The sequence below is a fragment of the Saprolegnia diclina genome (genome assembly GCF_000281045.1).
Source record: "Saprolegnia diclina VS20 unplaced genomic scaffold supercont1.107, whole genome shotgun sequence".
In the NCBI taxonomy this organism is placed as follows: domain Eukaryota; phylum Oomycota; class Saprolegniomycetes; order Saprolegniales; family Saprolegniaceae; genus Saprolegnia; species Saprolegnia diclina.
The window spans coordinates 48,777-75,316 of record NW_008246174.1 but is presented as its reverse complement, the minus strand read 5'-3'; the positions used below and the strand labels follow the sequence as shown (position 1 = coordinate 75,316).

General features: G+C 58.2%; 7 protein-coding genes across 7 annotated transcripts; 4 read left to right on the top strand and 3 right to left on the bottom strand.

The window, feature by feature from the left end:
* Nucleotides 1-266: 266 nt before the first annotated feature.
* Nucleotides 267-14,614, top strand: SDRG_15950 (hypothetical protein; the record flags this gene model as incomplete). The annotated part of the gene is made up of 46 exons (XM_008622137.1): nucleotides 267-509; nucleotides 555-912; nucleotides 957-1,074; nucleotides 1,121-1,202; nucleotides 1,247-1,475; nucleotides 1,527-1,603; nucleotides 1,650-2,177; nucleotides 2,224-2,743; nucleotides 2,785-3,071; nucleotides 3,120-3,190; nucleotides 3,235-3,349; nucleotides 3,400-4,288; nucleotides 4,334-5,280; nucleotides 5,334-5,536; nucleotides 5,588-5,852; nucleotides 5,896-5,990; nucleotides 6,033-6,154; nucleotides 6,206-6,276; nucleotides 6,323-6,914; nucleotides 6,959-7,398; nucleotides 7,441-7,485; nucleotides 7,535-8,804; nucleotides 8,854-9,276; nucleotides 9,314-9,348; nucleotides 9,393-9,597; nucleotides 9,642-9,838; nucleotides 9,882-10,007; nucleotides 10,050-10,131; nucleotides 10,181-10,251; nucleotides 10,294-10,590; nucleotides 10,633-10,970; nucleotides 11,015-11,068; nucleotides 11,120-11,254; nucleotides 11,298-11,430; nucleotides 11,471-11,533; nucleotides 11,575-11,947; nucleotides 11,997-12,113; nucleotides 12,159-12,340; nucleotides 12,381-12,560; nucleotides 12,607-12,890; nucleotides 12,938-13,000; nucleotides 13,049-13,252; nucleotides 13,300-13,425; nucleotides 13,471-13,787; nucleotides 13,834-14,010; nucleotides 14,055-14,614. 46 exons carry the CDS (start codon nucleotides 267-269, stop codon nucleotides 14,612-14,614), a joined length of 12,309 nt encoding a protein of 4,102 aa, XP_008620359.1.
* A 149-nt stretch (nucleotides 14,615-14,763) lies between these two features.
* SDRG_15949 (hypothetical protein) lies at nucleotides 14,764-16,107 on the top strand. Its single transcript, XM_008622136.1, has 8 exons — nucleotides 14,764-14,894; nucleotides 14,940-15,086; nucleotides 15,132-15,226; nucleotides 15,276-15,360; nucleotides 15,405-15,485; nucleotides 15,535-15,610; nucleotides 15,656-15,838; nucleotides 15,887-16,107. The coding sequence occupies exons 1-8, from the start codon at nucleotides 14,796-14,798 to the stop codon at nucleotides 16,045-16,047; spliced, it is 927 nt and encodes a 308-aa protein (XP_008620358.1). The 5' UTR covers nucleotides 14,764-14,795; the 3' UTR covers nucleotides 16,048-16,107.
* A 519-nt stretch (nucleotides 16,108-16,626) lies between these two features.
* Nucleotides 16,627-18,511, bottom strand: SDRG_15948 (hypothetical protein; the record flags this gene model as incomplete). The annotated part of the gene is made up of 2 exons (XM_008622135.1): nucleotides 16,627-18,398; nucleotides 18,463-18,511. The coding sequence occupies 2 exons, from the start codon at nucleotides 18,509-18,511 to the stop codon at nucleotides 16,627-16,629; spliced, it is 1,821 nt and encodes a 606-aa protein (XP_008620357.1).
* A 348-nt stretch (nucleotides 18,512-18,859) lies between these two features.
* SDRG_15947 (hypothetical protein) lies at nucleotides 18,860-22,008 on the top strand (the record flags this gene model as incomplete). Its single annotated transcript, XM_008622134.1, has 11 exons — nucleotides 18,860-19,287; nucleotides 19,330-19,543; nucleotides 19,596-19,764; nucleotides 19,815-19,894; nucleotides 19,946-20,189; nucleotides 20,240-20,816; nucleotides 20,864-21,090; nucleotides 21,131-21,255; nucleotides 21,305-21,426; nucleotides 21,471-21,859; nucleotides 21,908-22,008. The coding sequence occupies 11 exons, from the start codon at nucleotides 18,860-18,862 to the stop codon at nucleotides 22,006-22,008; spliced, it is 2,676 nt and encodes an 891-aa protein (XP_008620356.1).
* Nucleotides 22,009-22,059: 51 nt separating this feature from the next.
* SDRG_15946 (hypothetical protein) lies at nucleotides 22,060-23,228 on the bottom strand (the record flags this gene model as incomplete). Its single annotated transcript, XM_008622133.1, has 5 exons — nucleotides 22,060-22,201; nucleotides 22,248-22,350; nucleotides 22,399-22,540; nucleotides 22,589-22,639; nucleotides 22,683-23,228. 5 exons carry the CDS (start codon nucleotides 23,226-23,228, stop codon nucleotides 22,060-22,062), a joined length of 984 nt encoding a protein of 327 aa, XP_008620355.1.
* A 174-nt stretch (nucleotides 23,229-23,402) lies between these two features.
* On the top strand, nucleotides 23,403-24,007 carry SDRG_15945 (hypothetical protein; the record flags this gene model as incomplete). The annotated part of the gene is made up of 2 exons (XM_008622132.1): nucleotides 23,403-23,829; nucleotides 23,871-24,007. The coding sequence occupies 2 exons, from the start codon at nucleotides 23,403-23,405 to the stop codon at nucleotides 24,005-24,007; spliced, it is 564 nt and encodes a 187-aa protein (XP_008620354.1).
* Nucleotides 23,974-26,258, bottom strand: SDRG_15944 (hypothetical protein). Its single transcript, XM_008622131.1, has 5 exons — nucleotides 25,836-26,258; nucleotides 25,392-25,786; nucleotides 25,213-25,342; nucleotides 24,959-25,169; nucleotides 23,974-24,911 (listed from the first exon to the last, which is right to left on the bottom strand). Exons 1-5 carry the CDS (start codon nucleotides 26,214-26,216, stop codon nucleotides 24,028-24,030), a joined length of 2,001 nt encoding a protein of 666 aa, XP_008620353.1. The 5' UTR covers nucleotides 26,217-26,258; the 3' UTR covers nucleotides 23,974-24,027.
* Between the last annotated feature and the right edge of the window lie 282 nt (nucleotides 26,259-26,540).

Sequence of the window (26,540 nt, the reverse complement as noted above, 5' to 3'; positions counted from 1 at the left end):
TTTGTGGCATGGACCAAGTTTGCGGGGTATCCACGGGGCGCGCACCGTCGCTCGCTTTCTAATCGCGTCACATACCACTTAATTCTTGGCTTCATCGCGTTGGCGCTCTCTTGCATCGCTCCACGTGCGGGTGCCTGCATCTACTTGGTGCGACATAGGCTTTTCAGTTTAACGTTGGTTTAACGTCTGCCACCGGGATATCTCCGGGCAATGCAGGCACGCGATTGGCCGAGGAAAGGGCACTTGTATCTTCGTCGTGGCGCGCGATGGCCAAGCCCGTCCGGCTGCGGCTCCTCGACCCGACGACTGCGTGGACGGCTGGCGGCGCCGAGATCACGGTGCATGGCACGGGCTTCTTGCTCCAGCCGCAGACGATGCTCGTGCGGCTGTTTCTTCCGCTCACCAACACCGAGGTCTGCGTCGACGTCCGGTCGGGCAACGAAGGCACCGCGAGCTTCACGATGCCGAGCCTCACGAGCTACCTCAAGAGCCGCATCTCGACCTGCACCGTACGCAAATCGCAGCCATCGTACATGTCATATCCGTGGGTGTAGGTGACACTCGAGATCAAGGCTTCGGGCGTTTTGGCGGCTAACCCGCTCGAGATGCTGCTGCATCCCGAGCTAATGATCAAGAAGATTTCGCCGACGCACCTACCGTTCTCTGCGACATCGTATGCAAACATCATGCTCTTTTTGGAGCAGCGCTATAGCCACTGCTTTGTGCAAACCAAACCCAACGTTGACGGCAAAGTGCACGTCACGGCCGCGTCGCCCGTCTACGTGCGCATTAGCTACGTCTCGGAGCACTCGAAAATCCCGCTCTCGGTCGTCCGACCGGCCACGTGGAGTGCCGCCTCCCAGGTCAATGGCGACATGCTCATCGAATTCCAGCCGCCGAAGACCAGCATCGGTCCACTCTCAGATCTGAGAGCCCATGTCTGATAGCGTGCGCAGGCGTTATGACGGCCGAGGTGTCGCTCAACAAAGTCGAGTTCTTTGGCGCACTCTGCTACAACGTCTGGCGCGACTTTGACTTGACGTCGGTCAAGCCCCGCGCCGTGCTCATTTCACCGTACGTGGCGCCCGCGTTTGCGTTCAGCGCCGCACGCACCTTGTAGATCGCACCCCGTCGACGTTGTTCTGCAAGGACACCATTTCCTTGAGACGGGCGAAGTCGTCGTTCGACTGGCGCAGCCGCCGGTACGAGTACTTGGAGATATTTGAAAAAGTGACGCTTTTTATAGGACGACGGTGTTCCCCAAGGCATGATTTTGAACGCCGTCTGCAAGTCGGCCACGGAGATCTCGGTCTCGCTACCACCCAAGACCCACTGCGGTGTGACGCGCTGGACCATCTCCTGCAACCGCGGCGAGCACTTTTGCCTCGCGACGGTCGAGTGCTTGCTCTTCCGGGAGCGGGTGCCGCACACGCTGGTGCCCACGGGGGGCTCGCTCACCGGCGGCACCAAGCTCCGTACAGCACCAATGCGGACATGCATGAGTGATCATGGCGGGTCTTGCGTAGGGATATTTCTCCCTAGCCTCGAGAACGACCGCCTGGACTCGTTCCAACTACTTCTCACGGAGCTCAAGCAAACCAAAGTAACTGACTCTTGACGCATCGTCCTTTGATCAAGCATGGGGGTAGGTGCTGCGCGTTCGGTTTGCGCCCATCGATGACAACGTACCGGCTAAAACGGTGTGGGCGACGCCATCGTCCCATGACGCCCTCTGCATCAAGTGCACGGCGCCAGCATTTGACGTCAAGCACGTGCCGAACGACGAGACGTTCCCCGTCCACGTCGCGCTTACTGTTGACGGCCAGAACTTTAGCGGCTGCCTCGTTTTCCACTATTTTGTGCCCTACGTTGTCAAGGCCCTCTCGCTCCACCATGGGCCCAATACTGGCGGCACCCGCCTCTGTATCACGATGAACCGGCACGTGCCAGTGGTGCTACCCATTCACGTCAAGTTCTCGAGTGTCCGCGCCAACATCCGGGCGACGGTCGTCGGGAGCGTCGTGCCGCAGGACGACGACGCGACAGTGCTGCAGTGCTTCACGCCTCCGTGGCCGGTCGACAAGGAGCTCCAGCTCACCAAGGTACAAGTGTCCCTCAACGACGGAGTCGACTACATTCCGAGAGACGCCGACACGTCGGTCGCGACGCAATTTCAGGTAGTTTCTTCCTTTGCAGCCGTTTGAAAATGGTTTGTGATCGCAGACCACGTTGGACGTCGACGAGACGTACTTGCTATATCTCTTTTACCCGCCGCCGACCATCAACTATATTTGGCCTACGTCGACGTCCGTCACGGGCGGTGGGCTCCTCCGACTCAAAGGCGAGAGCATCATCGACCATGGCGGCACAGTCTCGGTCGTGTTTCGCACTGGCGATGGCCATCGGCGCGTGCGGGCGTTCGTCGAAACCGACGCGTCCCGCCACTCGGACGCGGGCGGGCGGCAGAAAACTCTCTTTTGCATTGCGCCGCCGTCCGTGGCGGGCCTCGTCGACGTCTACGTCTCGCTCAACGGCCAGCAATACTCGAAATGCTGCTTTCGCAACATCCCGAATCGAAGTCAGTTTCTCTACTACAATATGCCGTCGATCACGTGTGTGACGCCCATCTCGTCACCGTCGCAGGTGGCGTCGACCGTCACTATCATTGGCGAGTCGTTCATCGACACGGGCACGATTCAAGTTCGGTTTTCGTACATGAAGCAAACGTCCATTCTCGGTTTGCGTCGATAGATTTGGTATTTTTCGAGTTGCGTCTTTTTGTAGAGGATCCCCACACCGTGCGGCAGTATGCGGTCGGCCGCCTCACTGCGCAAGGCCACATTGAGTGCGCGTCGCCCATTTTGAAGACAATCGCACCCAACTTGACGAGCACCGTCGAGATTTCGCTCAACAGCTGCGATTTTACCGGACCAAAGCACCCGTTCTCCTTCTTCCGGCGTCACACGTTGAAGCTTGTCGAGCCGATTGGGATGGCGTTGGACCTCGCAACGCTGCTTAAGCTGCACTTGGGCCCCAAGATTGTCACGGACGGCGTCAAAGTCCGGCTCAAGGTGATTTAGTCTGCTTCTGAGGATCCGGTAGATTGTGGATGCTCCTAGGTGAGCTACGTAGCCTGTCCAAGCGGCGCCGTCGAGAAACGCATGCTTGGTCCCATCGCAGCGACAAGCTGGTACAGCGATTTACCACACAAAATGTGTAAAGTTTTGACTTTAGGACGACCGAGTATGTCGAGTTTCTCTGTCCCGCCCTCTCGGCCCTTGTCCAGTCGCCCGATCAATTGCGGCTAGTCGACGTTGAAGTCGCGCTCAACAACCAGCACTTTTTAGATGTACAATCTGTCTTCGCTCTGCGTCCTAGACACTAACTTGTCGGAAATAGGTTGGCAATTTGCTCAAATTCACCGTCCCGTACAGCGTCCCCAAGGTCGATCGGATATGGCCTGTCGCAACGCCTTTCGAGAGTCCAACCGAGTTGCATCTTTTTGGCTCGGGCTTTGCGAGCGAGTACCCGACCCGGCTGAGGCTCAGCATTCCGGGCATGACCCCCGGGTCGACGGTCATGCGGGTGCTTGACACGATCTTCGTCTCGCCCGAGCAGGTCTCGGTGCTCTGCCCGCCCGTCACGGCGTTCACGCCCGACCACCACGTTCAGCTCAATTGGTTATCGTGCAAGGTACTGCCAACGTCGCAGGACGCCATAGCCGAATTGCCCGAGTCCCCCAAGTCGCGCGCGCGCTTTTCGCACCGCAATGAACCGCGCGAGCTGCGTCGACGACCCGACAACCAATCAAAACGGCGCGTGGCCATCGGGGGCATGAAGGTGCTGCCCATTGCGATCGAGATGGCGACGCGCTTTGACCAGTTCTCTCCGGTGGTGCACCCCGTGGCCTTTTACACGACACCCAGCATCACGCACGTGGCCCCCCGCGGGGGGTTCACGACGGGGGGCGCCGTCGTGGAGTTGCACGTCGACGCTGCTCAGCTGCAGTACTTGCACGTGGTCGCCATCATGCCAATGAAGTTTGGCGACATCAAGGTCACGGGCCATCGCGTTGAAAATACTGTCTCGGTCGTTGCGCCGCCACTCCCGGCCGGCCAGCACCTCTTGACGATCGCGTTCAACCAGCAATGCTACGAGATGGTACGCGTCGGTATGTTCCCCGTGTACTTTGAGGCGTTCGAGCCCCCAGTGGTGCATTGCCCGGCGGCCGACAACTGCATCATGAGCTTTGGCCCCGTTGACGGGGGAACGCCAGTGAGCGTCGTTGGTACCTTATATAATATAGTGAATGCTCACGCACGAGACACCCTAGGACAAGGGTTTATCGAGTCGGCGTGCCCGTTGGTCAAATTCGTCTTCTACGACACACCCTTTGCGACACCGCGCGGCCCAAAAAACGATGAATACATTGTCGAAGCGACCATTGTCGACAACGGATTGATCAAGTGCATTGCGCCTCCGGTCGCCCACGCCGGCATTGCCAACGTTCAAATCTCGTGCAACGGGCAGCAATTCTCCGAAGACTCGCAGCTCCACTTTGAGTACCACGCAGCCACCAAGCTCATGCTCGAGCCGGGCAGCGCCAAGTGCGGGGCGCTCAACGGGGGCACGCCCATCATCTTCCACGTCCTCCAAGGGCTTCCCGATGACAAGTCGAGCTTGGACTGTATGGTGCAGCTCGTCGACATCAACGGCCACGTCGTCACGGTGCCTGCTACATTTGTCGACGACAATGCCCTCTTGCGCCCTCGGATTCAACTGTTCTCGCCGCCGTGGCCGTACCCGACTAAAGTGCAACTCCGACTCTCGCTCAACTACCAAGTCTTCTTCTTGGATACTGAGCTCTCGTTCTTGTACTTCGATGCGCCGGACGTCATCCAGGCCATCTCGCCCGTGGCCGGTCCGACGTACGGCAAGACGCGGGTCCTTGTGGCCTGCGATTCGCTGCTGGAGACTGGCGATATCGTCTTCAAGCTACTGCTCAAGCCGGGGACGTGCGCGAATGAGAACGAGACGCTCGAGCTCGTCGTGCCCGGGCGCGTGAGCAAGGAAGACGAAGCTCTCGAGTTTGAGACGCCGCCCGTTGCGTTTAGCTGTCACGTGTACCTGCAAATGTCTCTGAATGGCGTCGACTTTTGCACCGTGAACCGAGACGTGGCCTTTGCGTTCTATGCGCCACCGACGCTCACGTCGTTTTACCCGACGTGGGCGCCTGTTGACAGCGAGGCGGCGCTGCGCTTGTATGGCCAGCATTTCCGCGTAGGCGCTACACATCTTTCTTCAACCTTCAAAGTATCAATGTTTCAATCTAGGACTATGGCGCGCCCATCGAAGTGCAGCTTACACCGTGGCGCGGCGCCACGAGCTACGTTGTACAGGGACGCATCGCCAGTGACGAGAGTGGAGTCACTTGCGTTGTGTGCAGCACTCCGACCGAGGTTGAGCCCGGCTTTTTCAAACTCGAGCTGAGCTTGAACGGACAACAATTTACCGCCTCTGAATACCCGGACCCACGGTATAATTTCGACATCCACTCGTATCTATGTACAGAATTGTCATCGTGTAGAGTCGTCAGCGCGCTGGCCGTGCAAAAGGTCAAACCGCTCTACCCGTTCCGATTCTTTACGCAGCCGTACTTTCTCACGACGTCGTACGGCTCGGCGGGCGGCGGGTCCCGCGTCGTCTTTTGCGGCGGTCCGCGATTGGCCAAAGCGCTTGCCAAATGCGACGCCAAGTGCTACGTTCAGTTTACGCCCATCAAGCTATGGAGCCTCACGGCCACCGCGCCGCCGTCCGCCAAGCTTCCGGATCCCATGACGGTACCGGCTGAGGTACTTGATGTCTCGTGCGAGCGGAGTACGTCACATAATGCAGGTTGATACGGTCAACACGGCCGTGACGTGCCGAGCCCCCATGTGTCGCCAAGCGTGCATTGCCAGCGTTGAGCTCCTCTTCAATGACCAACGCGCGTACTAGCATACTCCTGTCAACTACGTTCTGATTGCACTTAGGCTGGATGCCGCTGCGCTGGGCTCGGCCAAAGAAAAGTACAACTTTTTCGACGCTCCCGCCATCACCGAAGTCGTGCCGTCCTGCGGGCCCATGGCGGGCGACACGGTCCTCCTCCTTCTCGGTAACGGGCTGATGCCAAAGACAATGTTGTGGATACGAGAATGTGATCTAGGAACCCATATCTTTGAGTCCCATCAGATCCACGTCCGGTTTCAGTCGGCCGCCAACCGCCACGAATTCTGCGTATTCCACTCTTCAAGTTGATAGGATATGGACACTACGACTATAGATTGTCCGCGGTCACGTGACAACCACGCTGAGCAACGGCACGCAAGCCAAGAACTACATGATCCAGTGCGTCTCGCCGACCATCGAAGTGTACGACCCGAGCCAAACGGCACCGACGCCGACGGCCCCCGTGAAAGCACAGCGCTACGTTACCATGCTGGCGCAAGCGGGCCCTCGAGCGGAGCGGCGTCGAACGCGAGAGATTGGATCCCGCCGCCGGTCGGTGGCACCGACCCAAGCCAACAATCGACTGCTCGTGAACCGAGCTAGCCTGAGCAACGCCGAGCTGGGGTGCCCGTACCTGGACGTGATGGTCGACTTTAGTCTCAACGGCGGCGAGCAGTACCTGCCTCGGGGCGTGTCCTACCGCTTTTATACGCCGTTGGACTTGCGGAACCTCGTGTACGGCCCGCACCACGTCCCCGCCTCGATGCTCGACGAGCTCGTGGGACTGGACGCCGCGCCCCGCTCCCGGCGCCTCGTCATCCGCGGATTTGAAGCCGCGACGCTGGTTGAGAGCAAGTGCATTGGCCTCCGCTTCGAGAGCAGCGCAACCCACGACACATACATGCAGCCTTGCGTTGCCCACACGGGTAATGCAGTCCATTCGACCACAGTCACGTCTCAGTCCGTGTAGACAAGGGCGAGGTGAGTTGCGTGATTCCAGAATTCGCAACGCCAGGGGTATACCGCTTGCTATTCTCCCTCAACTCGCAGCAATTCACCTACCTCGGGGACATCAGTGTCCACCCAGCGATGAAGATACTGACCCACGCGCCGGTGCAGAGTCCTTTCAACGGTGGCAACATTGTGCACCTCGAGACCGAGATTCCCACCAGCATCGGCGACCTTACGCTCGCGCCGCCAGGCCAGCGACGCATTGTGCGTCAAAGCTTAGTGGCGTTCCAGTCACCCGGGAAACGGCGCCGGCGAGAAGGCTCGAGCTGGCGCGAAAAAGTGTCCCACCGCGTGATGATCTCGGTCGTGGCGCGACCGGGCACGCGCGACGTTGCTCATAGTGTCAAGGCGCCCGTGGTGACAGTGCGCTCCCGTGTCGCGCAGTGGGTCTTGCATGAGGTGCCCTTCCAGCCGCTATTCAACGATGAATGAGGTGTTTAGGTATCGGTGGACATGACCGTTGGTATGGTCGACATTGATGCCACGGTACATTCCTGCTTTTCACAAATTTTGTGATCGCGAGAGAGTATGCTAGTCGTGGCCATCCGACGGTGTGGTGTTGACGGTGCATCTCAAGGCGAGCTACAACACGTACCGCGTCGTTGTCACGGACGCGTCTGTGCCGACAACAGCCATTTTGGCCAAACTCCCGTCTGTGTGCGACACGCTTTACGTCGTGACGCCGCCCGACGCCATTACGGACCACACGGACGCCAACAAGGTACACGTGGTGCGACACGACGCCCTAGACGCCGCCCCCGTGGCGCTGCCGCTCGTGACTACTGGCTGCGACAACGTCACTCATTGGCGCGTTGAAGAAGGCTTCTTCTGGCTCGTTGCGAATGCTCCCGAAGTGCTTGTACTGGCTCCGAACCAAACACTTCTTCACTGCCATCAACCACAAGCTCCGACCGACGCGCCGGACGCGCTCTGGGTTGTTGGCGCCCTCATCTGTCGACCGTCGGAGCCACTCTTGATCATCTACGTGAACCGACGCGTCGTGTCGCTTGTTGCCACCCTGCCGGAGCTTGCGACCCAGCCGCTGCACCCCCTGCACGATCTGTACCATGAAGCGGACGCGGTGCTCAACCTGCCGTCGACCTGGGCGCTGTATAGCAGCTCGGAGCACGAGTCCATGCTGCCGCTGCAGCTCAGCGTCTGCTTCAAGCTGACGGGAACCAATGCTGCTGTTACCACGCCGGTGCTGGCTGTGGAGCTACTGCAAAACAGCCCTTCCTCGCCAGACATGGCCAAATACAGAGTGACGTGTGCTCAGCCGCCACTGCCTTCCAAAGGCAAGGTTCTCCTCTGGTTGGGTGCCCACGGTATCTGCTTCTCACCTCCGACACCTATGCTCGTCTACGACCCGAGCACGTGGTCCATCACCGCGCTGGAGCCGCCGTGTGGGCTCCTCGGGTCCTGCACGCCCGTCAAACTACGCGGCTCTGGCTTTCTTGAGACGGGCGCGATCACGGTGCGGTTCAGCACACCAACCCACGCAGTCCACGTGCCCGGTGAGGTGTGGAAGCGGTACTTTTGCAGCGTCACCATCGTGGGACTCACGGTCGCCGGTCGACTTGCGGGTGCTGACACAAACGGCTGGTACTACCTCGCCGTCAAATGCAACGACGGGCTCCCGCGCCAAACGCCGGCCAAACGCATGCTCTACCAGGTGCGGAAGGAGGTCGGCACGCTTCTGTGGTGCGACAAGATGCAATTTGAGCTCGTCTCAAATGCACAAACACCCCGGCTGGAACTCGTACTGCGCATGACGGCCGAGGACGCGCGTGGCTCCTCCCGCCTACGTACGTCAACACTACGCATTGTGTCGAGCAATGATGACCGCTTGTTTAGCGCGCGATGTGGCGACGCTAGTGGTACCCCCGATGGTACTCAAGCCCGGCGTGAGCCAGTCGGCGTCTGTGATTCTTCACAGTGTCGACGGGTCCTCGGCCGTCAAGCGCAGCGTGGATCTGAGCTTGGTGCTCGAGCCGCCCGTCCTCGAGAGCGGTATGATTGTCACCCAGGCCCCCAACATCGAGACCATGTCGGTGCTGGATGTACAAGTGTCGTCGGGGCAGTGTCCCTATACGTCGATGGGTGCGCCGTCGTTCCAAGTCTACGAGCTACCGCGCATCGACAGTCTCTGTCCGCGGTACCTTCCGTACTCGACTGGCGGCGATATTGTCGTGCAGGGTCGCGGCTTCTTCAACTCGGGCATGCTGCTGCTTCGGGTATACTTCTTGCCGCCAAGCTACGACTACCAGCACGACCAAGGTATACGTTCTCCAAGATCTTTTTCTAATCGCACTAGGTGCTGCGCTGCAAGCCAAGCTCGAAACCATCGACGTAAGCACAAACGTGGAGTCGTGCGTGACTCATTCAAACCATAGCGGCCGTCCCTCGAGTCCCAGATCCTGCCCTGTACATTGAAATCGTCGTCGGAAATACTCTGCACGGTCCCACCGCGCCTCAAGAGCCGCAACATTCTCTTCTGCGTCTCGTTCGACCACCATACGTTCACCGAGGCCGTGCCGCAAGCGATCTTGTATATGTTTGATGTGAACGCGGTGCAGCCGTCCGTGGGCCCGACACAAGGTCGGACGTCTCGGTTTTAATTCGCCCAACGCATCGTGTCGTAGGACGCACGTACTTGGCTCTTGCAGGCGCCAACTTGAATCTCTGCCGGCTCGCGGAGAAGGAGCCGGTCGTGCGCTTCTCGTGGTTTCGAGGCGAGAAGCTATTGGAGCGCGCTATCTATTCAGCTCAGCTCACAAGCGGCAAGATCTACTGCTACACGCCGCCTTGCAAAATCAGTTTGGAGCAGCTCCGACTCGAGGTGGACACATATTGCTATATTGTCTCTCACAGACAGTGTTTAGATCGAGGTCGCCGTCGGTGGTGTCGACGCCACCTTCTCGAGTGATGCGGTGACGTTCACCTATTATCGCGCGCCGTTGGTCAAGAGCATGACGCCCAAGCTCAACCTCGTGCCGGGCTGCACCGATGTACCCCTTGATTCATTTTTTGCTCGTTTTCATTGCGGTTAGGTGTACATTCAAATCGTCGAAAATTGGGAAAATAGCCCGTTTTTAAACAGCAGCTTGACCACGTGCCGCTTCCGCATCAAAGGTACGATCAATTTTACAAACAAGACGAGTTTAGGTACACTGGCGAGTAGGTCAAGCGCAGACAGCGGTCACGTCACACAATGCTACCGGCGTCATTCAGTGCCGCCTTCCGCGTTTCACGGTTGACTCAGTGCCTCAACACGGCTTGACGGCTTTCGGTTAGGTGCCGATCGCGGTGCCGCAATTACTGCAAGATGCGTCGTTCGACCCGCGCCACGAGCACAAGGTCTGGGTGCGCAACAGCGGCCTCTTTGTTACGCTGCTGCGCGCACGCAATCTGCGTCTGCCCAACACGACGGCAACGACGACGACGAGTCCGCTCCTTCGGCCTTTTGTTATTTTTGAGTTTGAGGATCAGAAACTGCGGTCGACACTGCGCGAATTCACGTCCAACCCAACGTTCTACGAGCAATTTGACTTTGAGCTTCAGACGACGGACGGCCACAGCCACGGCGACCTCGTACGGTCTGGTTCGAATCGTTATTGGCCTCACATAACCTAGGTGCTAACCGTCCAGAACGAAGTCGAGTCGGGGCGGCTCGAAACGCTGGGCACGCTGCGCCTTCCGTTTGCGAGTCTCAACAAAGCCATTAAGCTCCGAGCGTGGTTTCCGTTGCAGGTGGCGGCGCCGCCACCCCGCCCGATGACGCCCATTTTAGCTCAAAACTCGATTCGGGAATATTTGCGAGAGCCGGCAAAGGAGCTGCCCTCCCGCGGCGAGGTCGAGCTCTTTATTCACTTTCAGCCAATGTTGCTCAAACGCCCGTCGCTGCGGTCCAAGGCGACGTCGCGTCTCACGTCGGCGCTCAAGAAGACGATGCACCTTGAAACTGCGTTTCGGTGCGCTTCAAGTCTCTTCTCCAATTCCTCAAGGTTCGATGTAGGTCGCGCAAAATCTCTGCGGGAAAGGTAGCCGCGGATGCCAAGACACTCAAACCGTACGGCCAGAGCGATACGAGCGAAATTAACCTAGTCCCTAAATCCATTAGCGAAGCGGACGAAGGAAAGAAAGCGGCGCTGCAGCGGCTTCTCGGGCGCGCGCCGTCGGCCCACGTGACGCCCACCGAGATGATTGTCGAGCTGGCCCTCAATGGGCAGGACTTTTTGTCTACTTGTGCGACTCCGTACGTTTGTATATCTCAGCGCCGATGCAAGAAGTGAAATTAGGTATACGATTCAGCCGCTGCCCATCATTGAAGACATTTTGCCCAAGTGCTTGCCTTCCTGCGGCGGCTCGAGGCTCACACTTCACGGCTTCAACTTTGTCGACACCAAGTGCATTCAACTCGCTTTTCTCTGGGTACCTCCATCCTTGTGGTCTAGGTTTACCACAGGAGTAGGGCATCGAGCACTACGCCGAGTTGCACCAGTCGTTTCGCCACGAAGCCGATGTCGCCGTCTCAGTAGCTCTCTCCTTGCCTTCTATGCTTCAATGTGGTGCTAGGTCCCAGTGACGGTTGTTAGTGCGACGTTCGAGTCGGCCAACGTTCTTTCTTGTGTGACGCCGCCCACCAAGAAGGGCGGGAAGGCGTCGTTCACCGTCATCGTCGCGCTCAACGGCGTCGACTTCAACAGCGTTTTCCTGGCGCCGCCGCTGCATTCGGTCGAGCCAGAGAACGACCTCTCGCACCAAAGCGTCATGGCACTCTGGTCCGAGCTCCTCGATACGACTAGTGTCATCGAAGCGAGTCTACCCCACCACCAGTGGCTCATCTACGAAACGCCGACCGTGCACCGGATCGAGTCGGCGTCACCGGTGTACACGACCAAGCTGCTTGTCCACGGCGAGCATTTCGTACCGACCGACAATGGCCGAGGTACATGGCGTCATCACTAGCGCAGACGCGTCGACTTGTGTGTCTATAGCCAAATTCATCCATGAGCCCGCGCAGGACGGCGAGGTCAAGCACCCGGATGCAATCGTCAACCTCCGCGTGCTCTCGACCACGCTTCTCGAATGCCTCACCCCCGATTTCCCCCCCGGTGGGTCGACACTCTTGAAGAGGCAGAGGTCAACTGTGCGGTTAGGGTCCATCGTGCGCGTGTGCATAGCCATGAACGGGCTGGACTTTATCCCGATGGCGGACGTTCGGCTCTGCGTGTGCAACGCACCCAAGATGGGAACGCTCGTACCGTCGTGGGCCTACTCGATGGGCGACCACCCGCTCTACATCCACGGCAACAACTTTTCAGAGACCCACCACATTCGCGTAAGCTTGTGCTGGTACCTTCGCTCACCGTAGAGACTAGGTGTCGTTCACGCTTGAGAACCCGTCGCTGTGCGTCACCGTCTCGGCCGAATGCAGCGCCGACGGTGTCATCAAGTGCCTCGTGCCGCCGCTGCACCACCTTGTGCCAAACGAAGACGTCTCGCTCGTTGGCGCCACAGCTCTCGTCGACGTCAGTCTCGGCCGAAACGGCGTCCTCGACGTACGTCCATCGAACGCCGAACGATCGTTGACATGACGACTTCTAGTATACGAACCAGCCTCTACTCCTCAACCTCTTCCGAGATCAGCCGCTGCTGGACGACGTCTCGCCGACCGACGGACCGATGTGGGGCGGAGTGCACATGAAGCTCCGCGGCCGTTTCCTCGTCGACACTCCGAGCCTTCGGGCTCGGTTTACGCGGCTGCAATTTGACGAAGCATCGAGCAATTGGACAGTGAGCTTTGAAGACACGTTCACGACCATGGTGCAGGCCACGTACGTCAACGAGTCGGAGTTGCTCGTGGTGACACCATCTCTCCGAGACGAAGGGTACCTGTGACACCCCTTCTGCACGGGGTTGCTAAAGCGCCATCTAGACCTGTGGCCGTGCAACTCACCTTGAACGGCATCGACTTTAGCCCTGTCCACGATCAGACGTGGTATGTATTCTTCGCTTCCTAGTCCGTGAGTATATAACAATGTGGAAGGTTTGTCTTTTGGCGCAACTGGAAAACGCGCGTGCAGATCATCCGGCAGAGTATGCACCACGACGGCGGCGCACGCGTCGCGTGGCAGCGCTACTTTGAGTGGAAACGCCGGCCAAAGCTCAACGTGTACAGCGCCAACAATGCCGTCTCGAGCCTCAAGATCAAAGCGGCGCACAGTCCCCGCCCCCCTGTCTGCTCCAGACGGTACATGCCTCATTCCACCAGTACACTAACGACATGACACGGATCAGGCTGGAGAACCTACCAGATATCATTCGCAAAGTCGAGAGTCTCCAGGCGTCTAGAGACGGCGGCGACGACATGTATATTCCCCCCAACATTGTCTGGCCCCACCCCGACGTGGACGCCTTTCACAAGTACAAATACGGCTTGGGATTCTTGTTTAATGGATAAGAATGTAGACCCCGGCGCCTCTTGGAGATGCTCAAGGGGCTCTACCGAAGCCATGCGACGCAAGCCGACATCTACAGCCGACTCATCTTCGTGTTTGACAACACGGCGCACCTCAACGCTAAATACACGGATTCGGTGGTGACGGCGCCGATGACGCCGATCGCGGGCACGGGCCTCTTCCCGCCCATTCGGCGGCGCGCCCGCGCGGGTCTTGACGTCGCCCATTTGCGCTCAGCGCTGTGCTTCAACGGGCTTTGCGAAGGCCTCCTCTGGATCTTTCCAAATGTGCATGAGTCAGAGCTCGTCGAGTTGTGGGTGTATCTCGGTAGCCACGCGACAAACGACTTGAAACATTGATAATCGGTTCGTAGATCCAGAAAAGGTCGGCAAAGTCACTCTGGACGCCATGTGCAGTCGCTTGCAAACCGATCCGCGGCCTCCGAGCCCCGAGCCGGGACCGATGCATTACGATCCGCACCCGATTCCCTCGAACGTCCCCGTGCCCGAGATGCGCGAAACCGCGCCCGAGACATCGGCCATCACTCCCCGTAGGCGCGCTCTCGTTATTTTGCTACAATTTCTATTTGGCTAGAGCCCTTTTTGGACGTGGGGCCGATCCTCGATCGCCTCTTGCCGACGTCGCCGCGGCCGTCTTTTGCGACAACCGAAGTTGTCGTTTGGTGCGACCCCAAGTACGCAGGACCAGGGTCGGAGATCGCCAAGCCCGATATCGACTTGGTGGCGCAAGCTCAGCACCTCTCGCAGTGTCCTCGGGCGCTAGAAGTCAAGTTTGCACCGCTCACTGAAGAGGAGGCGGAGCGGGAGCTCGAGCGACAAAAACCAAAGCCCCCTGCGGCGAGCTTTGGCATATCCACACTCAGAATCAAGCGGTCGTCGCCGCTGCACGCCAAGCTCGAGCGCAGCACGCGGGCGCTGTCGCTCCGGTACAGTGCGAGCCGGCGCCAACTCGATGCGCTGACGGGAATTCTGCCGGATGTACGCGCGTCGTCTCGGCACTTGCTGCCCAATGCCCGCCGGCAAACCCGGCTGGCGTCGCTCGGGCGCACCAACGAAAAGAAACACCTCAAGGAAGTCCGCCCCGTGTACCTCGGGATTCTCTCGGCCAAAGCGCCCCCCGATACAACGAGTTAGCGATTAAGTATATGCAACAACGACTCTACAAGACCCGAGCTGAGATCCCACTAAGAACGTAGTGGACCACTGATAGAGAGAGCGAGTTGCCATCTTCAACGTTGGTTACCGCGCTTTTGCTCGTATATAAATAGTCGACTTACGTTTCGCCGCAACGCCCGCAGGTTGCCCATTCGCCAAGATGTCCGGCATCCCGAATGTACCGACGCGCATTGTGCCCCGAACCAAGGGACTCAAGGAGTCGGGGTCGTGCTTTGACACGACCGAAGTCGCCCCCCGCGTACGCCCCCCGTCCCAATCACGATATGAAATCCCTCTCTCGTAGAAGAAAAAGTATGAGGATACCCCGACGGATCCCGACATGATCCGCGCCTTCTCGCTCTCCAAGCCCATCAAGCGTGAGACGACCGATCAGTTTTTGAAAAAGGGCGCGGGGTATGGCGGCCACGCCGACACGGATCGCCTCCACAAGGTACGTCTTTCTTATCGGCAGCGCATTGTTTGATGCTCTTAGTAGCGCGATGGCGCCATGACGCCGTCGCCGCGCAAGGAGCGGCACCAACCTGGCGCCTTCCGCGAGCGGCCAAACCCGCCCGACACGTCCTTTCGAAAGTACGCCTGTGGTCGATGGCAAATTGGAGTGCTCAATGTCCAAGGGTAGGTTTTACGAACGCGGCGATTTGCCAATTCAGATCGACCACGGCGGCGTCAAAAACCTCGTCGCGTGGAAGGTCGATATCACCAAGGTGGACATGCTTTGTCCAAGTTACAATGTTCATTTGGACGGTAGCTCGACTTTCACCACTACTTGCCCATCTTTTTCGATGGGTTGCGCGAGATCGAAGAGCCGTATGCATTTTTGGCCGAGCAGGTACGCTGGACCTGTTGCGATACATCAACGTAAGCACTGGTTTATATAGGGTATCAAGGACATGATGGTGAACGCCAGTTCCAAGGTGCTGCCCGTGATCCCGCAGCTCATCATTCCCATCAAAAGTCCGACTGCAAAAATGACTATCTGGCGACCAAGATCTACGATAGACGCACTCAACACGCGCAAGGCATCGATCATTGTCAAGACGCTTCACATCCTGCAGCTCATGGTCACGTGCGACAAGAAGCCCGGCCAAGACGGGTTTGCGGCCGGCGGACTCATTGGCCAAGCGCTCGTGCCCTACTACCGTCAGATTCTGCCGATTCTCAACATTTTCGTGCGCAAAAATGGTGATATTTGCCAGAAAAAACCACTCGATTCTCATTATGTTTTTGTAGACAACCTCGGGGACGGCATCGACTATTCGCAGCGAAAGCAGGAGAACCTCGGCGATCTCATCCAGCAGACGCTCGAGATCTTTGAGCTCAATGGCGGCGACGACGCGTTCATCAACATCAAGTATCTCATCCCGACGTACCAAAGTGTCTGCATTGGCTAACCGACTGCATTCTAATTACATGTCTTGGTTTCGATGACCAAAAGCATTATTTACCCCTCCAAGGACGGGCTACCAACGCACCGTAGAGCTCATTCAATCAGTGGTCGACACTGTGCTTGTGGTTTGTGGCTGGCACTTGCCTCAACTGCTTAACAGCTTTCGATCCTCGACTTGAGCGGTAAGGCCTTGGAGTTGCCAAGGACCTGCAACGTCGTTCGTAGAATTGGTCTTGTGGCGTGCTTGTTGAACTTTTGAATTGAGGATTTTCTCCATTTAAACGCTCAACAATTGCACCCACCATATCAACGAGCAGCGACTTTTCCTTTGACTGCATTGAACACAGTGAATCTACGCACGCGCGTCATAGATAGTTCACAAGGGCAATGCCCTAGCCCTACATGTTGCACGGTACGCGACCCCGCGCCGACGTATGGGCGCTCGGGAAGGAAGGCATCAAATGCTAGTGAGAATAATGTATCATCATTAGGGGTATTTGGTCGAAATAAAGGCTAAGAACTTGGCACCAATGGACTGCTTGACTATCGACATAACCTGTCGGAAAAATGCATGTACTAGCTCTTAGCGGTCAAAGTGCAGGTGGCGGATGCGGCCGTTGCCGTAGTCAGCCACGTACAAAGAGCCATTGCCGTCGTAATAGACGCTTGTCGGTGTCCTGAACCTGGCGTTTGTGCCCACACCGTCCATGTAGCCTGATGTTGCGGCTCCTGCGATGGTCGAGACGACGCCCGTCGCCGCATCGATGACGCGAATGCGGTTGTTGTACGTGTCGGCGACAAAAATGTTGCCGTCCTCGTCGGCTGCTAATCCGTACGGACCACTGAAGCGCGCGGTGGCACTGGGGCCGTCCGCAAAGCCGGGTGACTGCCCACCAATGGTCGACACGGTGCCGTCCAGATCGACTTTGCGGATGACGCTTTGGTAGGTTTCCGCAATGTACATGACGCCTTGCGGCGTCATAACGACGGCGTACGGATTGATCAGCGTTGCGACCCCAATTGGGCCGTCAATACGCGCTGACGAGCCGAGTTTGCCGACAAAAGTGGACACGGTGCCGTTGACAATCTGGCGGACGAGCTTGTTGGCCGTGTCGGCCACGTAGATGCTGTCACCATAGCATAGTACCCCGCATGGTGCGGAAAATTTGGCGCTTGCGATAGGACCGTTGGTTGCGCCTGACACGCCGGTGCCCAGAGTCGACACGACGCCGCGCACCAAGTCGATGGCGCGGACGGCATTGTTGCTTGCGTCAGCCACGTACAGAGACGTGCCGGGACCGTCCAGAGCCAATCCGTAGAAGTTGTTAATTCGAGCATCTTGAAGGTTGCCGTCAATGCGTGGGCCAGGGCCAAGCATCCCAGCAATCGTCGACACCGTGCCGCTGGTACGATCAATGCGCCGAAGCTTGTGCTCTTCACCGACGTAGAGGACTCCGGCAGCGCCAACGATCGAACGAGGATACTGAAACGAGGCGGACGTCAACGTGCCATCGACACTGCTGGACTGAGCAGTCCCCGCCAAGGTTGAGACGGTGAACGGTCGGTTGCCAACAGGTGGCAATGTCGGAGCGGGTGTCGGAGCAGGCGTCGGAGCAGGCGTCGGAGCAGGCGTCGGAGCGGGTGTCGGAGCAGGCGTCGGAGCAGGCGTCGGAGCGGGCGTTGGAGCTGACGCTGACAGAGGTGCTAAGGTTGTCGGAGTCGATGTCGCCGTCGGTGTTGGTACGTTCGTTCCATCGGCGGCAGTTAACGTTGTCGTACTCGACGGCGTTCGAAGTGTCACACCCAGCGCAATGGCTACGGCGATTACTACTGCGAGCAGTAGCACGAGACCGATCCAACGGCGCCGCTGCGAATCGCCCGGCATGCGAGCAAGGGCTCGTCGAGCGGGGTTTGGCCGCTTCGGGTCGTCCCACGCACTGGTCGCAGCCTCGAGTTGCTGTCGTAACTGTGTTTGGCTGCCCACAGCCCGCGAGTCGTTGAGCAGCGCGTCGCTCTCGACGTACATCTGCCAGACGTCGACGTCCTGGAGCCACACGCGGTCGTCCAGCTTGGTGCTCGTCACGATCGGGTCCTGGACTGTGTCCTGCAGCTCTTGCAACCGACCTTCCACCTGGGTCAGTCGACTCTTGAGCGCTTGATGGACCGCGAGGAGCTCGAGTCGCGAGGCCACTGGTGAAGCAAATAGCGTGTCCCAGTCGTCAACAGCCGCCATGAACGCCTCGCAGGTCGCCCACGACGGAGCTGCCGTCGACGGCAAGTAGTCGTAAAAGAGCTGGAAATGGCCTGCCACGCTCGACTGGGCCGCAATGAGACCCGGCGGTGGCTGCGCAGATCCTAGAATACGGGCCGCGATACTCTGAGCGAGTTGCGGGGCGAAGGGCTGCAGGATCTCGGCAACCGATGCACTGGGATGCTGCTGCGAGCTGGGTCGTCATCGTCGGGGTCATTGCCGTGGTGGCCATTGAGCCCTGGCGAATAAAATGCTAAATGACTCAACCAGCGCATAGGATGGTAGCGCGGTCTCTGGAACGGAAGATCGTAACGACCAGGAGACTGCACGCTTTCTATTCAGCTACTGGGTGCGCGTCGACAATTTGTGGCTCAGGTATCATCTGCGACCGTAAATATACATGCGTCTTGGATGAAAAACGCAGTGGCGGAGAAACCGAGTCGACCACGTTCGGTCATGGAACGCCGGCATGACCGTTGGCAACTGGATGATTCTCCAAAATCATCCCTCCGGATAGATCCGGATGCTAAATGCAGCGCGTGAAACCAAACCCAATCTCCTCAACATGGACGACGACGACTCGAATGTACCCAAGGGCCTCGATGAGCCGAGCATGGAGCCGACGTCGCTCGAGTCGCTCGAGAAGGACTTCCAAGAGGTGCTCACGGAGCTCGTCGGCGACAAGAGCCTCGAGCGGTTCCGGCTCGAGTACGAGAAGCTCCATCGCGCGCTCAAAAAGAGTTCGCTTCAAGAGAAGAAGCTCATCAAAAAGTGCCGCGAACTCAACGGCGAAATCGTCAACAACGCCGCCAAAGTCCAAACGGCTTTGAAGCTCTCGCAGGAAGACCAGGCGACGATCGCGTCACTTAAGAAGGAAATGGAGAAGGCATGGAAGATGGTGGACGCGTCCCACGAAAAGGAGATCCGCGCCAAGGAGACAATTACGCAGCTCAAGGACGAAATCACAAACTTGAGCCGCCTCGTCGAACAAGGGTACGACGACTCCGAACTCGAGGGATCTCATAGACAATGCAGGGCCGGGCTGAGCATCGGCCAAGAAAACATGATGAAGGAGCTCGTCAAGGCCAAGGACGAGCTCTCGCGCAGCAACGAAGACCACGAAAACAACGCGCGCAAAGACCACCAGCGCATGCAGGAGCTCCACGCTCGCATCATGGAGCTCGACGAGACCAAGAAGCAGCACATTGCCGAGATCCAGACGCTCAAAGAGAAAATTGTGCTCAAAACGGTAGACACGCTGATCATTTTCATATGTAACCTAGCCCTAAACACGCACATAGAACGAACAAGAGCGCGAGAACCGCCGGAAGGAGCGGCTCGACAAGGAAATCAAGGACGTCAAGCTCAAGCTTGAAAAGAAGACAGTCGAAAGCACGTCCCTCTCGACCGACATGACGCGCGCCCAGTCCCAGATCCAAGGCCTCGAGAAGCAGCTCAGCGACAGCCAAGGTGCGCTCTTCCTTCATGATTCGTGTCCTCTTATCACGCGTTAATGGCAGCGGCGATGGACAAGTACGTCCGCGACTACGAAGCGCTGTACAACCGCAGCCAAAAGCTCACCGAGCTCTTGAACGAGCAGGTATACAACGTTCCTGCTCGGACATATAGCTGCAACATGTGTATTTGGTAGAGCGACAAGGCGACGCAACTCGAACTCCACCGACGGGAACTCGAGATTGAAGTCAAGGCCAAAGACGACGAAATCACCAAGCTCAAGCTCGAGAAGGGCGCGGCCGAGCGCAAGATCGACAAGGAGAAACGCAACACGCAAAAAGTCGAAGAGAAGCTCGAAGAAGAGCGCACGGCCAAGATTGTGCTCCAGACGCAAATCAAGTCGATGCAGAAGGACCTCGACACGGACAAGAAGATCGAGGGTTCGATACCGTCCGGCGACTTTGATTTTGCATTTATATATTGTTTCTAGATGCGCAAAAGGCCGAGCTCGATGCGCTTGAGCGCGAGCGGGGCATCCAGATCAAGAACGTCCAAAAGGCTGAAGAAAAAATCAAAAAGGCCACCGACGAAGTCAAAACCAACGAGCGCGTCGCCAAGAACCTCGAAGCCGAGCTCAACGGGTACAAGAACGAGGCCGCCAAGCAGCGCAAGCTCATCTACCAGCTCGAGAAGGAGCGGGAGAAGTACGGCATCGAGGCCAGCGAGCAGCGCAATCTGTACCTCCAGGCGCAAGAGGACATCAAGCTCAAGGACATGCGCATTTACGAGATGCAGAAAAAGGTCACCGAAGGCGAGTCCAAGCTCAAGCAGCAGCAGCAGCTCTACGAAGCCGTGCGGAGCGACCGAAACCTCTACAGCAAGAACCTCATCGAGTCCCAAGACGAGATTGCAGAGATGAAGCGCAAGTTCAAGATCATCAACCACCAGATCGAGCAGCTCAAGGAAGAAGTGAGCGCAAAGGACCATGCGCTCGTCAAGGAGCATTTCGACCACCAAAAAGTCGAAAAACAAAAGGAGCAGCACAAGAGCGAGCTCGCGCGGCTGCGGTACGTTGACACAATATCAAGGTATCAAGGTATCGAGATGCGTTTAGGACGCTGCTCACGACCAACGAGGAGACCATCAACAACCAAGACGCAGAGCTGCGAAAGCTGACGACCATGATCCGCCGCATGGACGACGAAGCGCTGGAGCAAAAGAAGGAGTACGACCAAGTCATCAACGAGCGCGATATCCTCGGGACGCAGCTCATTCGGCGCAACGACGAGCTCGCACTCCTCTACGAGAAGCTCAAGATCCAGCAGTCGACGCTCAGCAAAGGTACTTTTGTTTTGAGTTGAAGGTCATTTCATATCGGTAGGCGAGACGCAGTACCAAGAACGCATGGCCGACATTCGCGTGCTCAAACTCAAAATCACCGACATGAAGCGCGAGCTCCACATCGCAAAGCACCAAGTCGGCCAACTCGACGATCTAAAGCGCGAGGTTCCTTCAGTCATGCTATTAGAAACTGGATACGAACTCCATGCTCTAGGTCTACCACCTCCAGCGCGAGCTTCTGCAGGAGAAGACCAAGGTCAAGGCGCTCAGTGAAGAGCTCGAAAACCCCATGAATGTCCACCGGTGGCGCAAGCTCGAGGGCAGCGACCCTGCCACGTACGTTATCGAGCGTCTCTCCACACGCAACTATGTTGATCTAGCTACGAGATGATCCAGAAGATCCAGACGCTCCAGAAGCGGCTCATTCAAAAGACCGAAGAAGTCGTGGAAAAGGACCTCGTCCTCTTGGAAAAGGACAAGTTGTACGTTGAACTCAAGAACATTCTGGCGCGGCAGCCCGGCCCCGAAGTCGCCGAGCAGCTAAGCGTGTACCAGCAGACGCTTCGGGACAAGGACAAGCAGCTCAAAGCCCTTCTCTCGGAGCAAAATATGTTTCAGTCGAAAGAAAACGAACTCAAATTTGAGATTGAGCGCCTCGCGCGCGAGCTCCACGACGTCAAGCGCAAGTACTACAAGAAAAAGCTCGAGGACAAGCTCACGGACGTGCCGGGGCTTCCAACGCTGCACAAGCACGCGCCGACGCAGCCAGGTACATATATATCAGTGTATCAAGTCGACTCATATCCAATCTCCGCAGCGATGCCCGAGAAAGTCCGGCAGCTGAGCGACCAGCAAAAGCAGCTCGCGATCACGTCGTCCAAGCGCTACATTGGCGGCGGCTTCAGTTTGAACCAATAAGAACGCGTTGCGAGATGTACACCTTGTCTATTGCTCGGGCGTCTGTCTATACTACTGGTTGACGTCCCAAATGTCCACGTACAGCGCAATGACGTCGCTCAGGTTCATGGGTTGCGGCAGCTCGTACGTCCGGCGCATGGACGCCAGGCCTTCGAGAATCAAGTTGCTATCGACGGGCGGTCGGCGCGGTGGCCTGCACAGAGCGCATGAGTGTTATCGCAAGCCACGATCGAACCTACCGCGGCCGGACCGGCGTCGTCCACTGCGCGCGATTCGCTTGCCAGTTGGCGAGGCCGACATTGTAGAACGGCCCGTTGCGCCCTTGAGGCCACCACGGATCGCCTAGCGTGCAATAACTCAGCACCAGCACCTTTGATGAAGGGCATGTACCGTCGCTGGTCCCGGCCGCGAGGCGGAACCGGTGCAGGTAAAACATGAGCCAGTCGAGCACCTCGGCGATCGCGAGCGTCCCAGCGTCCTCGTCCATGATGTGGCTAAAGCAAAATCCGTGTCGCTGGCCGCCCGTCAGGACCTAGTTCACGCGTCTTTAGCACCGACTCCTGCGCGGTCTTTACGCGACCTTGACGCGAAGATGGTTGTCCACGTTGGCGACGGCCGCATACTCGCGGATCTATCGTCATTGTCACAGCACATTGACGCATCGTTGCGCAAACCTGCTTCATGTCGATGTACTCGTAGCGGTCGCCCGCCACCAAGAGCGTTGGCGTCGTCAATGGCACCAGCGCCAGCGCGGTCGGGCAGAGGACGACAGCCGCATCAAACGACGGAGGGCTCTCCGAGGCCAGCGCAAGAACAGCTTCCGAGCCGACGCCGAGGCCTAGCACGCCAACGCGCGTGACCTCGTGGAAGTTCTTGAGCACGTCACGGGCCGCGCGGAGCCGGGCGAGGACGTCGTCTTGTTTGGCCGCCGCGTCGCGCTGCCACTGGACAAACTGCGGCGTGCGGCTGACTTCGTCGACGGCCGAGAGCGGCGCGAAGGGCGCCTCGGGCACGAGCACCTTGTAGCCCTGCTCCGCGAGCTTGTCGGCAAAGGTGCGGACGTGGTGGCTGGCAAAGCCCGGCGCGTCCGCGGCAATGACGACGCCCGTCATGATGCGCCCGACGTGCGCCTCTGGGAAGACGAGGTACCCGCGCTGCGGGCCGTCGGGCGAGCTCCACTCGATCTCGCTGCCAGCGCCGACGACGGGGTGGTGCATCATCGTCGTCTCTTTGTTTGTGGTGGACCAGTACGAGGACGGGACGACCCCTGCCGACACCACCCTATATACCATTGTATTATATGTTCTTTGTATCATAATAAAATATGAGATTTAAAATAAGGGTACCCCCAAAACCGGCCCAGCGAGGGTATCTTTCGTGAGCAAGCGAGGAGCATGGCAGAGCCCCTGGCGGAAGAGCCTGCGTTCGACGCTGTTGTCTTCTTGGACGTCGATGGCGTGTGCCATCCAGCGACCACCGTAGGCGGCGACTACACTGACGAGGCTGCGCTCTTCGCCGCCGAAGCGATGCAGCACCTCGCCGCGATCGTCGCCAGCCAGAGCCCGCCGGCCAGCGTCGTGCTCACAAGCACCTGGCGCAAGCATGATGTGCTGCGTGCTCGCGTCGACGCAGCACTTAAACGCCATGGCATACTTCGTGGTGTCGAAGGTGCCACCGACGTCTTGCCGCGCGCGGATGCAGCCAGCAGCCGCCAGGCCGAGATCTGCCACTGGCTGCGCAACCATTCGGTACGGCGCTTTGTCATTCTCGACGACCTCCCGCTGGCGTCGCATGCCACAACTTCAGGTCTCTGGGGCTACGGTGCGTTGCGCCGGCGCCAACACCCATTATCCGTGACCTAGGCGCGTATGCGAGCGTCCATGCTCACTGCATCTGTCCCGACTACCAGCTCGGCCTCGAGGAGCAGCACGTAGCGGTCGCCCAAACGATCCTCACCCACAATGTCTGGTCGGACGAGATCTTAGTCGATAGCGAGTAAGAAAGACACGTTCTCTCACGTTACCCCGTGATGATGCGGACGCCGCCGAGGGACGCAATGTTGAAGGTCGCTTCGGCGCTTGGCTGCTTGATGAACATCATGTTCTTTGGGATGCTGTACTCGGTCGCGACCCACTCGATGAGCGCGGGGCCAAAGACGCTCTCGACCGCGACCAAGTCGATCTTGAGCTTGGGGTAGATCTTGTCGAACATGACGATGCTCTCCCCGAAAAGGTCGGGGACGCCCGTCTCGGCGTCGTAGACGTGGACGATCACGAGGCGGCTCGTCTGCTCGTTCTGGCGCACGTACAAAATCGCCTTGTTGATGCTCGCAAGGTCCGCCTGCTTGCAGAAGAAGACGGTCGGGCACGCCTCGGTGATGCGCCGCATGGCCTTGACGATCGTGCGCCCGCCGCGCGCGCCAGTGGCCAACGGCTTGGTCTCTTCCTTGCGCGTCGACGGGCAGATGCGCTGCAGCACGTACATGGCGAGGCGGAGGAAGAAGAGACGCTCGAACATGAGGAAGACCACGAGGAGAACGCACGAAAAGTAGAGCGCAAAGTACGTCAGGATCGTCGGGTCGCCGCAGAGGTTGCCAAAGAAGGCGACGATCACAAGCGAGACGCCGAGGATGCACGCCCACCACGGCGCGATCACGTCGCGCTTGAGGTCCGCGCGCTTGAACTTGAGCAGCATGCAGCCCGAGCCAAAGAGCGTCATGAGCCCAAGGAACGCGTAGGTGTAGACGCCCGAGAGCGTCTCGACGTTGCCTTCCAGCACAAGGACGAGCGACGTCGCAACGCCAAAGTACCCAAAGAGGATCCAGTGGTTCGTGCGGCGGCAGCTGTTCTCTTGCATGAGGAACGCCGGCAGAATGTGGTCGCTGGCCAGCCGCCGGACAAGCCCTACCGACAAAATTTGTATCAAGTTGATACTGAGCCGAGAGACCCACCGTTGATGCCGACGTAGGCGGTGAGGACAGCGCCCGAGAGCACGATGAACGCGTCGAGCGACACGATGGTCTGGAGCGTTGGGCCGCCGACAACCAGCGCCATCTGCGAGAGCACTGTGTTCTTGACCATGTTGATGTTGGCCATCGGCATGACGCCGAGCGAGAGAAGCGAGATGAGCGGGTTGAAGATCGCGACGCCCCACCACATGTTCTAACCACAAGCGCTCCAGATGCGACGGCGATAAGATATGTACCTTGAGCGTCTTGGGAAACACGCCAGGTGCTTGCTCCTGGACAAACTGCGACGAGCTCTCAAAGCCCGAGATGCCAAGCATCGCTGTCGACGTGCCAAAGAAGAGCGCGGTGAAGACGTCACCAGTGACCCTACGACGAAATGACCCTTGAGAATGCGAGACTAGGGCAAGGATCGAACCAGGTGCCGGCGACGTTGACGTCCGGGAACGACGTCTCGAAGAGGTTGTCGTACAAAATGGCAAAGTTGTCGCGGGACATGTAGAGCATGGACATGACGCAGAGCGTAACGAGCGTGATCGTGTGGAGAATGAAGATGCCGAGGGCAAAGATCGCCGACTCGGAGATGCCCATGGACGTGAGCACGGCGAAGAAGAAGAGGAGGCCGATGCTCGAGGGCACGACGGGCAGCGCCGGGAACGTCGACGAGAGATACGTGCACGCCGACGTGCCCGAGACGACGCCGGTCGCAATGTACGAGAGGATCGCGAGCGAGGCCGCGATCGACGCCACGCGCTTGCTCGTCGTGTTGAGCAGCACGTTGTAGCTGCCGCCGTTCATCGGGATCGCATTGACCTACGTCATCTTATGAGCACATGGGCGCACGAGGTAGCAACAGCCATACCACTTCGCCATAGATGAACCGGTAGAGGTACAAGATGCCAGCCACGAGCGCGAGCGAGACAGGCGCGAGCTTCCCGGCCTTGGCCGTCACGAGGCCCGAGACGTAAAGGCAGCTGGACAAGATGTCATTGCCGCAGATCGCGGTTGCTGGCCATTCCGAGAGCTTGGGGTGCTCGCGCTTCTTGAGCTCAGCGTCAATGGCCCGCAGCTCCTCCGGCTTGACCTCGGTGTTGATGTACTTGCCCCAGCCGGGGAAGTCCCAAGGCTTGAGGTTCGCATGCGTCGGGTGCAGGCTGCGCTGGAGGAGGCCGGATTCGTCGCGGCCGCTGTCGCTGCCGTAGCTGCCTTCCATCTTGCTCGTCGACTTTGGCGGAATGAACATGGCGACTGCGATGGCGTGCGGCCGTAGAGGTTACGACGAGTCAAAGATCAAGCGTGCGGATACAATGCAGTGTTTTATTCTGTATACAAATACACTGTGTAGCGTCGTGAAATCGAATTAAAATGCTCGTCAACTTCAACGCGGCTGTCCCAGGTCGCGATCTTTTTTTAATACCTTGTCATTTGTATGTAATTCATTGCAGCGGATGGCGTAGGTGTGGGTTCAGGATCCACCTTCAACGTCCGAAAACAGTTTTAATGTCCCGAATTATATTTACATATTCAAAGCGAGCTTAAATGATCTATACGTATTTAATTGCATTTG

Coding starts and splice junctions, on each gene's coding strand:
- SDRG_15944 (XM_008622131.1), bottom strand. CDS start 26,216: ATGTTCATTCCGCCAAAGTCGACGAGCAAGATGGAAGGCAGCTACGGC. Junction 25,787..25,835: donor GGTTCATCTATGGCGAAGTG/GTATGGCTGTTG, acceptor AAGATGACGTAG/GTCAATGCGATCCCGATGAA. Junction 24,912..24,958: donor CGCCTACGTCGGCATCAACG/GTGGGTCTCTCG, acceptor TTTTGTCGGTAG/GGCTTGTCCGGCGGCTGGCC.
- SDRG_15949 (XM_008622136.1), top strand. CDS start 14,796: ATGTCCGGCATCCCGAATGTACCGACGCGCATTGTGCCCCGAACCAAG. Junction 15,087..15,131: donor ACACGGATCGCCTCCACAAG/GTACGTCTTTCT, acceptor TGCTCTTAGTAG/CGCGATGGCGCCATGACGCC. Junction 15,611..15,655: donor GCTCATCATTCCCATCAAAA/GTCCGACTGCAA, acceptor GATCTACGATAG/ACGCACTCAACACGCGCAAG.